This window comes from Nelumbo nucifera, chromosome 1, assembly GCF_055504915.1.
Source record: "Nelumbo nucifera cultivar China Antique chromosome 1, China Antique-T2T, whole genome shotgun sequence".
NCBI lineage: Eukaryota > Viridiplantae > Streptophyta > Magnoliopsida > Proteales > Nelumbonaceae > Nelumbo > Nelumbo nucifera.
In genome coordinates this window covers 9,244,400-9,256,642 of record NC_142649.1, presented here as the reverse complement: position 1 = coordinate 9,256,642, position 12,243 = coordinate 9,244,400, and the positions used below count along the sequence as shown (strand labels likewise).

At 45.9% G+C, this 12,243-nt stretch overlaps 1 protein-coding gene across 1 annotated transcript; it reads right to left on the bottom strand.

The window, feature by feature from the left end:
* Window positions 1-10,188: 10,188 nt before the first annotated feature.
* Window positions 10,189-11,915, bottom strand: LOC148802883 (polygalacturonase-like). Its single transcript, XM_088896423.1, has 3 exons — window positions 11,453-11,915; window positions 11,020-11,309; window positions 10,189-10,906 (listed from the first exon to the last, which is right to left on the bottom strand). The coding sequence occupies exons 1-3, from the start codon at window positions 11,873-11,875 to the stop codon at window positions 10,456-10,458; spliced, it is 1,164 nt and encodes a 387-aa protein (XP_088752549.1). The 5' UTR covers window positions 11,876-11,915; the 3' UTR covers window positions 10,189-10,455.
* Window positions 11,916-12,243: the final 328 nt, after the last annotated feature.

The following is a 12,243-nucleotide window of genomic DNA, read 5'->3' as shown; positions in this document are numbered from 1 at the left end:
TATGAATCAGAATACAGAACCACATTCAAACCAATCTCATGAACAACGGGTGCAAAACATTAACACAGTAAAGGCTAAAAGTAGAAAGCAATTTCTTCTTGTGTGAAGTACGTCCACTTTCATTCGTACGGGAGAGGGAGGGAATGGATTCCATTTTAGCCCAACCAAACAGTTGGAATCAGAATAGCCCATTCCAATTCTGATTCCAGACCTCATTCCCACGAACCAAACTAGGACTTAAAAAACAGAAATTGCAAGTAAATTACAGTGCAAGTCGAATTGCCCAATTGATTAATTTTAATTAAATTGAAAAATTTTTAAATTGTTATAAAAAAAGAATTGATAATTTTAACTAAACTCAGCTCATGTTCAATCTCAGCCCATTCAAAATCTGACAAATGCTCAACCCAACTTGATGAGGGGTGATTTGGTTCTCCAATGAAATCACAACAGTTGGCACTATAGAACTATCTACAGGAAGACCTACGGACAGCTCGAGAGATGTCAGATTGGAGTAAAGAGGTGACCTACCTCCGCCAACCTAGCCCAAGTCCAATTAGCGACCTGCCCAATGTGACGAGCGATTTCCTTCTCAAGTAGGTAGTCGTCTTCGATTCCCTCGGGATCACGATGACACGTTGATGGGGCTGATCTCGATCTCGCCTGCCTCGGATGAGACCAGATAAGCATCATCAACTTACATGGAGTTCATCTCCAGGCGTGGAATCACCTCTGAATCAGACAAGCTGGAGATCTCGGACACATTTCGTGGAGCTCACGATAGTTATCCTATATAAAGGCATCCTCTTGCTTAGAAAAAGGGTGTGCGATTTAGCTCCCAAGATACTAGCTTTCTTGCTTTCTTGCAATTAAACATCTATTTCGCTAACTTAAGCATCGGAGTACCCACCCTGGCTAAAGCAACTCAGACATTCTGATTATGTCTCTCTTGCAGCTCAACCAAACAACCTCACCCGTCTAGCGTCCGAGCTATCCGCTAGTAGGGAGCTACCAGGTCGCACACCATCAATTGGTGTCGTTTGTGGGAACTACTATATAAAGCCTAGTTCTCACCACCGCTCTCAAGCTTTTGAAACCAATGGCATCCTCAAGAAACAATAACACCAACAACAATGCATGCATGGACGGTGCGATCACAAGGGGCAAGACCAGCCCGCAATGGACGCTGAGGTCCCCTCTGTTACCATCGGGCAATTTGCCGTGCCCCTGACTATGCCTAGCATCCCGGCCAACAAAAGCCTAAACCTCCCACTACCTGTCATGAACGTGCCTCTCCCGTTGGTTGAGCCTTCTATGGTTTCCACTAGGATCGACGGCCGCCAGTTCAACGAGCTAGTGCAGTACACCCACGGGATGGACCTGTAGATGCAGCAATGGAAAGTCGCTTTGCAACGATGGCTGGGGTGCAGCAGTAGCAATAGAACCAGGTTGCCGCCAACCTGAACGTGAATCAGCAGCAAGGCGACCTTCACCAAAACCAAGAACAAGTGTCGGATCCTCCTCGCCCACGACAACACAATCAAGTGAGGACCCGCACCTCGAAAGCCCGGGACCCGACCTACGTCCCATCGGAGGAAACCAGCTGAATGACCTCTTCAGTTGGAACTGAGATGACTACTTCCACCAAGGGGTGCAGAAGGAGGCATCGCAAACGATCTTGTCATGCTGCCGAAAAGAGCCAATTCGCCTCAAAGGATGAGGAGCAGGCGAGGAGGGAAGAAGAAAGAAAAGAAGCTGGCCAGATTGTGACCTCGTCAGCACATCACTTATCCCCTAGTTCTCCACTCGTGGAAGAGATCCTCACGACCCCACGGCCTAAAGACTTTAAAGCCCCCAAACTGAAATCTTATGATGGCACAACTGACCTGGTCAACCATCTCGACAACTTCTAGGCCTTGGTGTAACTCCATGAGGCCAATGACACGAGCATGTGCATGGCCTTCCCGACTCCCTTTCGGGCCACAACTCGGATGTGGTACTCAAGACTGGCAGTAGGCTCAATTAAGAGTTGGAGTTAGTTTGTCGATCTCTTCACCACCCATTTCACGATGAGTAAGCGGTGTCCAAATTCAACGACCTGCCTCCTGAATGTGGTCTGGCAACCTGATGAGAAACTCTGGGATTACATCAAGCGGTTTAACCTAGAGCGATACAGATCCCAAACCTCGACCTAGTTGTCTAGCTTACTGCAGTAGTTAACGGCATCCGACACCCTGACTTGTGTTGGGAGGTCGAGTTGAACCCTACAACCACCATGGAGGAGTTCCTCAACCAAGCAGCCAAGTTCATAAAGCTAAGGAAGTAATCAAATCCCAGTTAGAGTTGAGCGGAAAATGGAAGAGGTCGGAAGACGAACAGGGGGCAGTAAACATAGGAAGAAGAGCATGTCGTGAGGCGCAACAAGTCCCCCCAAAAAGGGCAAAGCAAGCCGTTGTGTAGGAGAAGCAGGTCTCCCTATAGAGGCATTAGATCTTTAGGTCAGGGTTCTCGTACGCCTCTTGTACAACACCGTAACTACACCTTCTTAAACACAAAAGAGGGGAAATCGTCATACAAATCAAGACAACCAAGTACATTAGATGTTTTGCAAACCCAGTGCTCATAAAGAAGGCCAATGATAAGTGGCGCATGTGCATCGACTACACTAACCTCAACAAAGCCTGGCCAAAGGACTACTCTCCACTCCCTATGATAGATCGCCTGGTAGATGCGACCTCAGGGTTCGAGCTATTGAGATTCATGGATGCCTACTCCAGCTACAACCAAATCCAGATGGATCCAACCAAATAGGAGAAAACAACTTTTGTAACTAAAACGGGCTTGTGTTGTTACAAAATTATGCCCTTTAGTTTAAAAACCGCTTGGGTGACCTACCAACGCCTCGTAAATAAAATATTTTTGGGAAAATTCCCAATAGGTACCATGTACTTTATGTCGAATGCCAATTTAGTACCCATACTTTAAATTGCGACAATCTAGTACCCAAACTTTCAATTTGTGACAATTTGGTACCCGGTGTTAAATTTTCGTCAGTTAGAAAATAAAAAGTCCTAATACCCCCAACTATTTCGATTACTAATTAAAATTATGAAAATAACATATCGTCTATTTTGACCAATGCAAGTGGGAACCACTATTCATACTTGTATTTACAGAGAATCCGAAAACCAACTCCCTTACGCCGATGGTGTAAAGCGAATGCGCTACCAAAGAAGACGACTTGTTTCTGGTGCCGAAGAGACAACCTACCCCATTCTAGGCCTAGTGATTTCGATGAAACGAATGCATCAACACAAGCACAAAGCACCTGTTCTTTAAAAAGAAAGCCATGACTCCAATCACTCGTTGCAATTTCTCTAGGCTTAATGGCGCCCTCTCTGCCAAAAATTGCTTCCGCAAAGGCCTCCATGGAAGCTTGCAAACTCAGATCCATTCTCGCTGCTACAACACACCGAACGTCCACAAGATGAGAAACAAATAGGTTGTGCTTCGACTCCTTCAGCTTGGCTTCATTACTGTAGTTCCAGATACCAACCAAGGTATTTCGACGGTCAGAGAGGAACCGACGGAGGATTTGAGGGACCTACTCAGATCCATGACTCCAATCACTCATTGCAATTTCTCTAGGCTTAGTGACGCCCTCTCTACTAGGAATTGCTTCTGCCAATGCCTCCATGGAAGTTCGCAAACTCAGACCCATTCTCGTTGTTGCAACACGACAAACGTTCACAAGACGAGAAATAGATAGGTTGTGCTTCGACTCCCTCAACTTGGCTTCATCACTGTAGTTCCAGATACCAACAAAGGTATTTCGTTGGTCGAAGAGTAACCGACGGAAGACTAAAGGGACATATCGAGCGTGGAAGAGATGGAGAACTAAACAATGTCGACCGATGCAGAGATGCAATGTATATGCTTTTGATGGGTCATCTAGAGGTCATTGAATTCTAAGGCCGACAACAAGTTGGTCGCGCCGAGCACTATAGAAGTAGCGGATTTTGTAGATCTGTTTCCTCACAACAACAGCGTTGGAGGTGTGAATAGAGGCAATAGGAGGCAAAACTAATTTCAGGTCTCTTATCTGGATCTACTTAGGGATCATTTCTAGATCTGGTCCCAACCCATTTCAAGTCCCCACACTGTTGTGACGAGTTGTAGGTTGCAGCGGTGATGAAATGCCGTTGTCGTGTCTATTCATTCGCAGGGAAGAAACAGTGAACTAGGGGGGTTTTCCAAGAAGAAGAAGAAGAAAGGAGAAGTGGAAAGAAGAAAGAAAGGGAGCACGGGTGGGCGAAGAAACCACTGCTGCCCGAAGTTGCAACTCCAATTACTATTAAAAGCGAAACAAAGGGAACTGGAGGAGGAGAAAAACTTTTTACCCAGTTAGCTCTAGTTGTCTCTTCGGCATTGGCAACAAGTCGTCTTCTCCGTCGGCGCATTCACTTGACACCACCAGCATGAAGGAGCTGGTTTTTGGATTCTCTATAAATGCAAGTATGAATAGTGGTCTCCACTTGTATCGGTCGAAATAGATGATGGGTTATTTTCGTAATTTTAATCAATAATCAAAATAGCTGGGGGTATTTAGGACTTTTGATCTTCTAATTGATGGAAACTTAACACCGGGTACCAAATTTGCACTCGGCCTAAAGTACAGGGTACCTATTGGGAATTTTCTCAATAGTTTTTTATTTGATTGGAAATAAAGTAGAAGTTTATGTTGACGATATGGTTGTTAAAACTCAGTTTTCAAACTCCTTAATTTCCAACTTTGTTTTTAATATTCTAAGAAAATATAATATGAAGCTCAACCCAAACAAATGTGTCTCCGGAGTCGTGTTGGGCAAGTTCCTCGGGTATACAGTGAACCAACGTGGCATCGAAGCCAAGTTCGACAAAATACAAACCGTCCTAGATATGAGACCCCCTAGGTCAATCAAAGAGGATTAAAGGCTAACAAGTCGGATAGCCACCCTGAACTAGTTTATGTCCAAGTCGGTTGGGTGGTGCCTTTTGTTCTTCAAAGCCATAAAAAAGAACCAAGACTTTGAATGGACCAAAGAATGTTAGAACCAAGACTTTGAATGGACCAAAGAATGTTAGCTCATGTTTAACGAGCTACAAAACACTTAAGTTCCCCACCTTTACTAACTAGGTCGGAACCCAGAGATGAGCTAAAACTTTAGCTCTCCACGATTGACGAGGTGGTCAGTTCGGTATTAATTAGAGAGGTGGACAGAGTGCAATGACTTGTCTACTATGTAAGCAACGTCAAGCATGCCGCCGAGACCATGTACTCTAACATTGAGAAGTTGTCCTTCTCGTTGATGCTAGTAGCTTGCAAGTTGTGCACATACTTCTAGGCGCACACTATCGTTGTCCTCCCCGATAGGCCCTTGAAGAAAGTTTTGCAAAAGCCTGAGGTGTTAGGGAGGCTGACGAAGTGGGATATTGAACTTAGTGAATACGACATTCGGTTTGAGTTGTGTCCTGCAATAAAGGCCCAAGTCCTGGATGACTTCATCATCGAGTGCATGTTCTGCATGCTAACCCTTGGGGACAAGCCCATAAACGCCTCTGAGGCTTCAACTAGTGTGGCACTCTTCCAAACCTAGGACGAAGAGCCCTGGATCCTCCATGTGGACTATGCGTCCAACGAGAGAGGAAGTAGTGTTGAACTGATTCTCTACGGACCTAGCGAGGTCAAATTGGAGTATGCCCTCCGATTTAAATTCCGAGCATTGAATAATGAAGTTGAGTACGAGGCGCTGATAGTCAGGTTGTCACTAGCAAAAGAGGTCAACGCAAAACATCTCATCGTCCACAGCGGTTCACAACAAGTTGTGAACCAAGTAAATGGGCAGTATGAGGCATGGGAACCCGCCATGTTTGCCTACCTAGCCAAGGTTAGAGAGCTCCTACCCGATTTCCACAAGTTTTGAGGTTTGAGAACACTGAGGCTGACACACTCTCAAAGCTGGCTGGTGTGATGGATATTACAAGGAGGACAGTCTACATTGAAGACCTGCCATGACCTAGCATAGAAAGGGTGGCCAAGGAGGTTTCCCTTGTCTTGGTCGTGGAGCCAAGCTAGATAGACCTGCTAATTGACTATCTATGCCACGAGACCCTACCAACAGAATGCAACGCAACTCGGAGGGTAGAGCGGCAATTAGCTCGCTATGTCATCATTGGTGAGCAGCTATATCGCAAGTCGTTCACACTCCCCTGCCTATACTGCTTGTGTCCAACAAAAGCAAACCAAATATTACGTGAGATCCACAAAGGTCTATGCGGAAGGCATTGGCCCAAAAAACCCTAAGGCAAGGCTATTATTGGTCTTTTTTGTAGGCGGACGCTTAGAGCTCGTCTGGAAGTGAGATAAGTGTCAGCGACACGCTAACACACCACACCAGCCCACCACTGACCTAAGGTACCTTACCAGCCTATGGTCGTTTGCACACTAGAGGATAGATATCCTCAATCCCTTCCCACTTGCAACCAGGCAAAGGAGGCCCTTGGCGGTCGTGGTGGATTACTTTACGAAGTAGGTGGAAGCTGAGCCACTAGTATCAATCACAGCTCGGAACATACAAAACTTTTTCCAGAGGAACATCATTTGCAGATTTGAACTCCCTAGGGTGTTGATATCAGACAATGAGAAGTAGTTCAAAGACATTAAGTTTCAGAATTGGTGTGCCGAGATGGGAATCTAGTAGAAGTTCACCTCGGTGGCCCACCCCTAGGCGAACGGTCAGGCTGAAGTGACGAACAGGGCAATCTTTCATAGAGTGAAAGCTCGGCTCTCCCGAGCTAAGGGTTTATGGGTGGATGAGCTGCCTAGTGTTCTTTGTGGAGGGGAGGCAGGTACCCTGTGCATGGAACATTGATAGCCTAAGGAGATACTACCTATGAGGACTTTGGTGTTCCAAGCTGCATCCACAATGTCAAGATTCACCAAATATAGACCACCCCACTACGATGACATGGTCAAGTTGACCTATATTATAGGTGATTCAGCAAAGCGAATAAGGGGAAGCCAAATCGCTTTCAACTCTAAGGCCCCCTAGGCCAACTTCGGAAGATGTTGGTAGTTTGGCAACATCTTGACTTAGCTGGAATTATAAGCCTAGTCGCTTTGGGTACCTAAACAGAATTGTAAGCCTAGTCACTTTGGGCACCTCGCCACTTCGATTCATACCCTACACTTAGCCTATTTTTTCAACAAAGGGCGCAAAGGGAGGCACAACATATACAGAAGGAATTGATCTCTTCATTAGAAAAGGGGGAAGTACATGGCTACTCAAAAAAAAAAGAAAAAGAAAAAGAAAAAGTGACTTTTCTAAGATAGCCGAACTCGAATGCTCGACATACAATATGTACATGGGGGTGCAAGAAAAGAGGCAAGAAAGTCAGACATTCTAGGGCTCCTCGATGCTCATAGCGTCTCCACCATCAACATCGGTACCAGCTTCGCCGTCCGTGTCTCCCTCGATGTGCATGACCTCGTCTTCCTCCTCGTAGTTAGGTTCCTGGTCATCCCGACCCATTATCTTGTTGGTGCACACCGAGGTCTTTAACTTCTCCAGATCGACATCAGGGTACACTGAGGCCACTAGCATCCTGTACAACTTGAATCCCTGACGAATGGCACCGGACCCGAACTCCTCTCTCATTTAGGAAGTTTGGTGAGGTCTTGAACTCCTTAACGGTGATGACCTCGGTAGCATGGACATTGTCGAGAAACTTTGAGTGTTGCTCTACATGTTCGGCTTCCTTTTCCTACCACTCTCGGCACTTAAGCTCCAGCTCCTCGATCAGTTTCTTGGTCCTCCTCATCTGGTCCCCACAGTGGCTCCCTTCCTATGCCAGCTCAGCCTTCAGGTCGCTAACAAGTTGGCAAGCTCATTCAAGGCAAGACCTTCACTTTGTAGCCTCCTCCCCTAAAGATCGGGCCCTCGCCAGACTTCCCTCAACCTGCCCCAATAGGGAGTGTGTCAAGGTGTTCGCTTACAAAAAAACAAAGAAAGAGAAGAAAGATAAATGAATGCAAACCAAGAATCATGACGAATACAATGGGGAAGATCGGGAACATACCATAATAAGGCAACGCATGAGCTTCCCGCTGAGCTCATCGGGATGTAATTCATAGAGCTCTATGACCTTCTCTAGAAAGATGACCTCCTTGCTTTTTACTAGGGCAGTCCGGAAGTCCATGATGGTGTGCTTCTCCTTGGTAACGGCCTCGGCATTCGAAGCGGTGGTTGCCTCAGCCTCGAGTGGGTGGAGGGGTCTCCTCGAAAGTCTTTCTTAACGAGGTCTATCATCGGCACGGCTTTGACTGCACTCCGTTCAGTAGGCTCGGGAGCAACGACCTGAGGAGCCTCTCAGGGTGTCACCTTCCTCTTTTTCCTCTTCATAACCTAGAACAACCCAGAAGTTGGCACGCCCGACATATTTCTTGCTTGAGAAGTTAGAAGATAAGTCAAATCAAAAGATGGAAAGAAATGTACCCGAGCCTGGAACGACAACTTACCTAGAGGGCTCAGCCCAGCCTGAATTAGCTTCTCTTCGGCCAAGAATTCACTTAGTTGCAACCTCTTGTCCAGTAAGACCTACACCCTTATCTACACCCGTTCACTCAATAGTTAGCTGAACTAGTTCAGGATCCTATATTGGGCCACTAGCTTGTAAACATCCTCAACAGTTAGTTCGGTGGGGCCGAACTTGGACTTACTCTTAGGTGGTTGACGAGAGGATGAAGCCCTCTTATGGGAACCTCGCTACTCTTGGATCGAGGACCCCTCTCTTCCTCGAACTTAACACCAGAGAACTACCTTACAGAAATTACACCAACTACTTCGACAATGTCAAGCTCCTTGACCTCAGAATGCACTAGAACTTCAAACTCAGGGATGAAGGAAATAGGCCCCCAAGGGTCCTATTTATAGAACGGCGAACCGAGCTATGGATGGTTGAGATCGGTTAGATCTAACGGTTTGCAAAGACACGACAGTTCGTATTCTGAGGCGAATTTAGTTTAGTGTGTTTTTGGCGTCCGTGGTACTTAACGACTGTGTGGTGTCTGCGTGTACCTGAAACGCTACCTCATGGCCGAGCCGAACCAATCCTAAGCCATTGGCTAGACTGCGGTCGAAACCAAAACTCAAGCCAAATCACCTTGTGATTAATACTACTCCCTCATCGAATTGATTACGCCGGACTTGAGAGTGGGGAGCAATTGATGAGGGGTGATTTGGTTCTCTAATGATATCACGACATGTGGCACTACAAAACTATCCACTAACATCTCGACACCACACAAGTAGAACTTGGACACTTGGTATCTACCTCAATCTCCTCGGCCCCACCTCAGAAGAACGACCTATGGACAACTCAGGAGATGTCAGGTCGGTGTAAAGAGGCAACATGCCTTCACCAACCTAGCCCGTATTCAATTAGTGACCTACCCGACTTGACGGGCAAATTCCTTCTCATGTAGGTAATTGTCTCTGATTCCCTTGGGATCACAATGACACATCGATGGGGCTGATCTCGACCCCACCCGCCTCGAACGAGACCAAATAAGCATCATCAGCTTACGTGGAGTCTATCTCCAAGCATGGAACCAGCTCCATATCATATGGGCTAGAGATCGCGAATACGTTTCTTGGAGCTCACGACAGTTAGCCTATATAAAAACATCCTCTTCCTTAGAAAAGAGCGGTGCGATTTAGCTCTCAAGCATACTAACTCTCTTGCTTTCTTAAACACTCTAATTACCACTCTCTTGCATGCCGATCAGGCAACCTCAGGAGTCTGACATGTGAGCTGTCCAAGAAACTACCAAATCGCGCACCATCACAACCCAACCCAACCCAGTTGCATCCTCATTACAATACTTTGAAGAATGGTTCCAACTAGTTATGTACATTTATTTATCAGGTCGTGATAGGTCTACTCTGACCCGGATCAGAGCAGACCCATTGACGGCATTAGTCCGAGTTAACAACGTTCATTGTTCAATTTGATGTTTTATTACAAGAGTTGTCTTGTGATGAATGTATACGCTTCAAATTATAGGACTTTTGCCTTGCTATTGCAACATAATTCGATGTTTTATTCCAAGAGTTGTCTTGTGATGAATGTCTACGTTTCAAACTTGCCTTGTTTTTGCAGCATATATAATTATATCATTACTTCAATTCTCATATAGAAACAGCTGAACCAAGCAAATAGTTGAGTGAGTTTTTTGAGTTTGACTCGGCCAATACACCAGAGTCAGTTAATGAAGAAACAAAAGAAGAAGAAACCCGGGTTGGTAGCTTGCCTTCCCTCTGGGTTTTACTGGATTGAGGCAATATCAGAATCCATCCACATGGCCGGAGACATAATATATTACAACAGGCCTTAAAAGAGGGAGAAGAAACATCTCTATAAACAGCTCCCCGGCACTGTTACTCCGCCTGCGGTACCACTGGCGTTTGCACAAGATGATAGAGCTGCTCCATTCCGATAGGTAAGCTTTACATCCTGTAATCTGATTCCTGTGCATGGGTTACTTGAACTGCAAACAAAATTCACAGCAACCTGTGTCGCCGATGTTCCCCGGATGTTCTGGTACGTCACCTGGCTGATCTTCACGCCAGAATTCTGTACCTTATTTGGGCAGTTATTGTCAGGGCAGTATATCTGGTCTATTATGATCGGATTCTTAGCATTGTTCATGATCAGATTCTGATAAAGGACGCCCCTCACGAACCCATTACTTGGTTTCGCCCACGACTTAATCCGTACTCCGTTATCGGTTCCGGTGAATGTAGAATCCTTTACAGTCACATTCTGCACACCTTGTTCATTCAGATCCTTACCCAGGCTACCGATGCTGCAAGAAGTAGAATGAAAAAGAATTAATCTGTGGACCCAAGAAGTACCGCATCAATTTAATTTCTTTCTCTTAATCGAACAATCCAGAGTTCCAGACCATCTATAGATTACCTGATGCCGTGTCCAGGTCCGCAGGCAACACGCTGAATCCAAAGGTTTTTAGTGCCCGGACCGATGGAGACACAATCATCTCCGGTTTTAATGCTAGAACTTGTGATTGTAACTCCTGTCGAGAACTGTACGTGTATGCCGTCGGTGTTGGGACTCTGATCAGGTGCAACGATCTTCACCCCTTGGACCATTACATTGTTGCAGTTGTTTATCACGATGTGAGATATCTGGCTGTTGTACGATGTCAAGCCGCTGATCACCACATTATTGGCGTAGTTGAACGTTATCGACTGTATGAACAAAGTAACAAACATCACTGGTGTATGTTAATTAGAGTAAGAGACATAAACAGAGTCGCTTAGTTTCAGTTGAGGTAAATTGGATTGGATCCATATATAAAAGGATGTTGAGGGGCCAGCAAAAGAAAACCCACCCTTGCTCCAGACGGGCAGCTCTTGCCGGCGGTCTTGCAAGCCCACAAGCCGGCCCCCTGAGCGTCAATTGTGCCTCCGGTGACCGACAATCCATTGACCTGAATGAACAGGAGCCAACTGTTTGAATTGGCGATGACGCGATAATCGGAAGGGGCGACCAGGGTTCCATCGATCTTAACATTGACTCTGTTCTTACATGGACCTCTAAACTCAGCTGGCTTCATCAAGTATCTGCCGGGAGGGACGTAGATTGTATCGGCCCTGGCCGAGCTGCATGCCAAGCTCCATGCCTTGAGGAATGCTTGTGTGGCGTCGGTCTTGCCGTCCGTCTTGGCCCCCAAGCTGACTACATTGTAGACTGCTTTCGATGAAGAGAAGAACATGAAGAGGAGAGAGAGAATGCAAGCTAATTGCTTGGCCATTCTAGAGAGAGAGAGAGAGAGAGAGAGAAGATTGGTTGGAAGGTTGTGGCCTGTGGGAGAAGTTATGACGGTTAAGAGGTATTTATATAGTGTGGTTAGTGAGTGGGCCGTGGGCTTGGACTTTGTGTTCGTTGCACCAACAGCTTTAAATAATCATATTAAAAATTCATGCTGTCAGATGATATATGATAGATCATAACTCTAGCCCATAAAAGATGATCAAATGGCCGTGTGACTATGGTTAATTAGATCGTACGGCACATCCATTGAAAATTGAAATTAAAGTTATGCTGAAGGAGAGGTAGTATGATGGACCATAGTTTCAGTGTAGCAGATCGGAGAGTGGTACGGTGGGAAGAAAGGAAGGC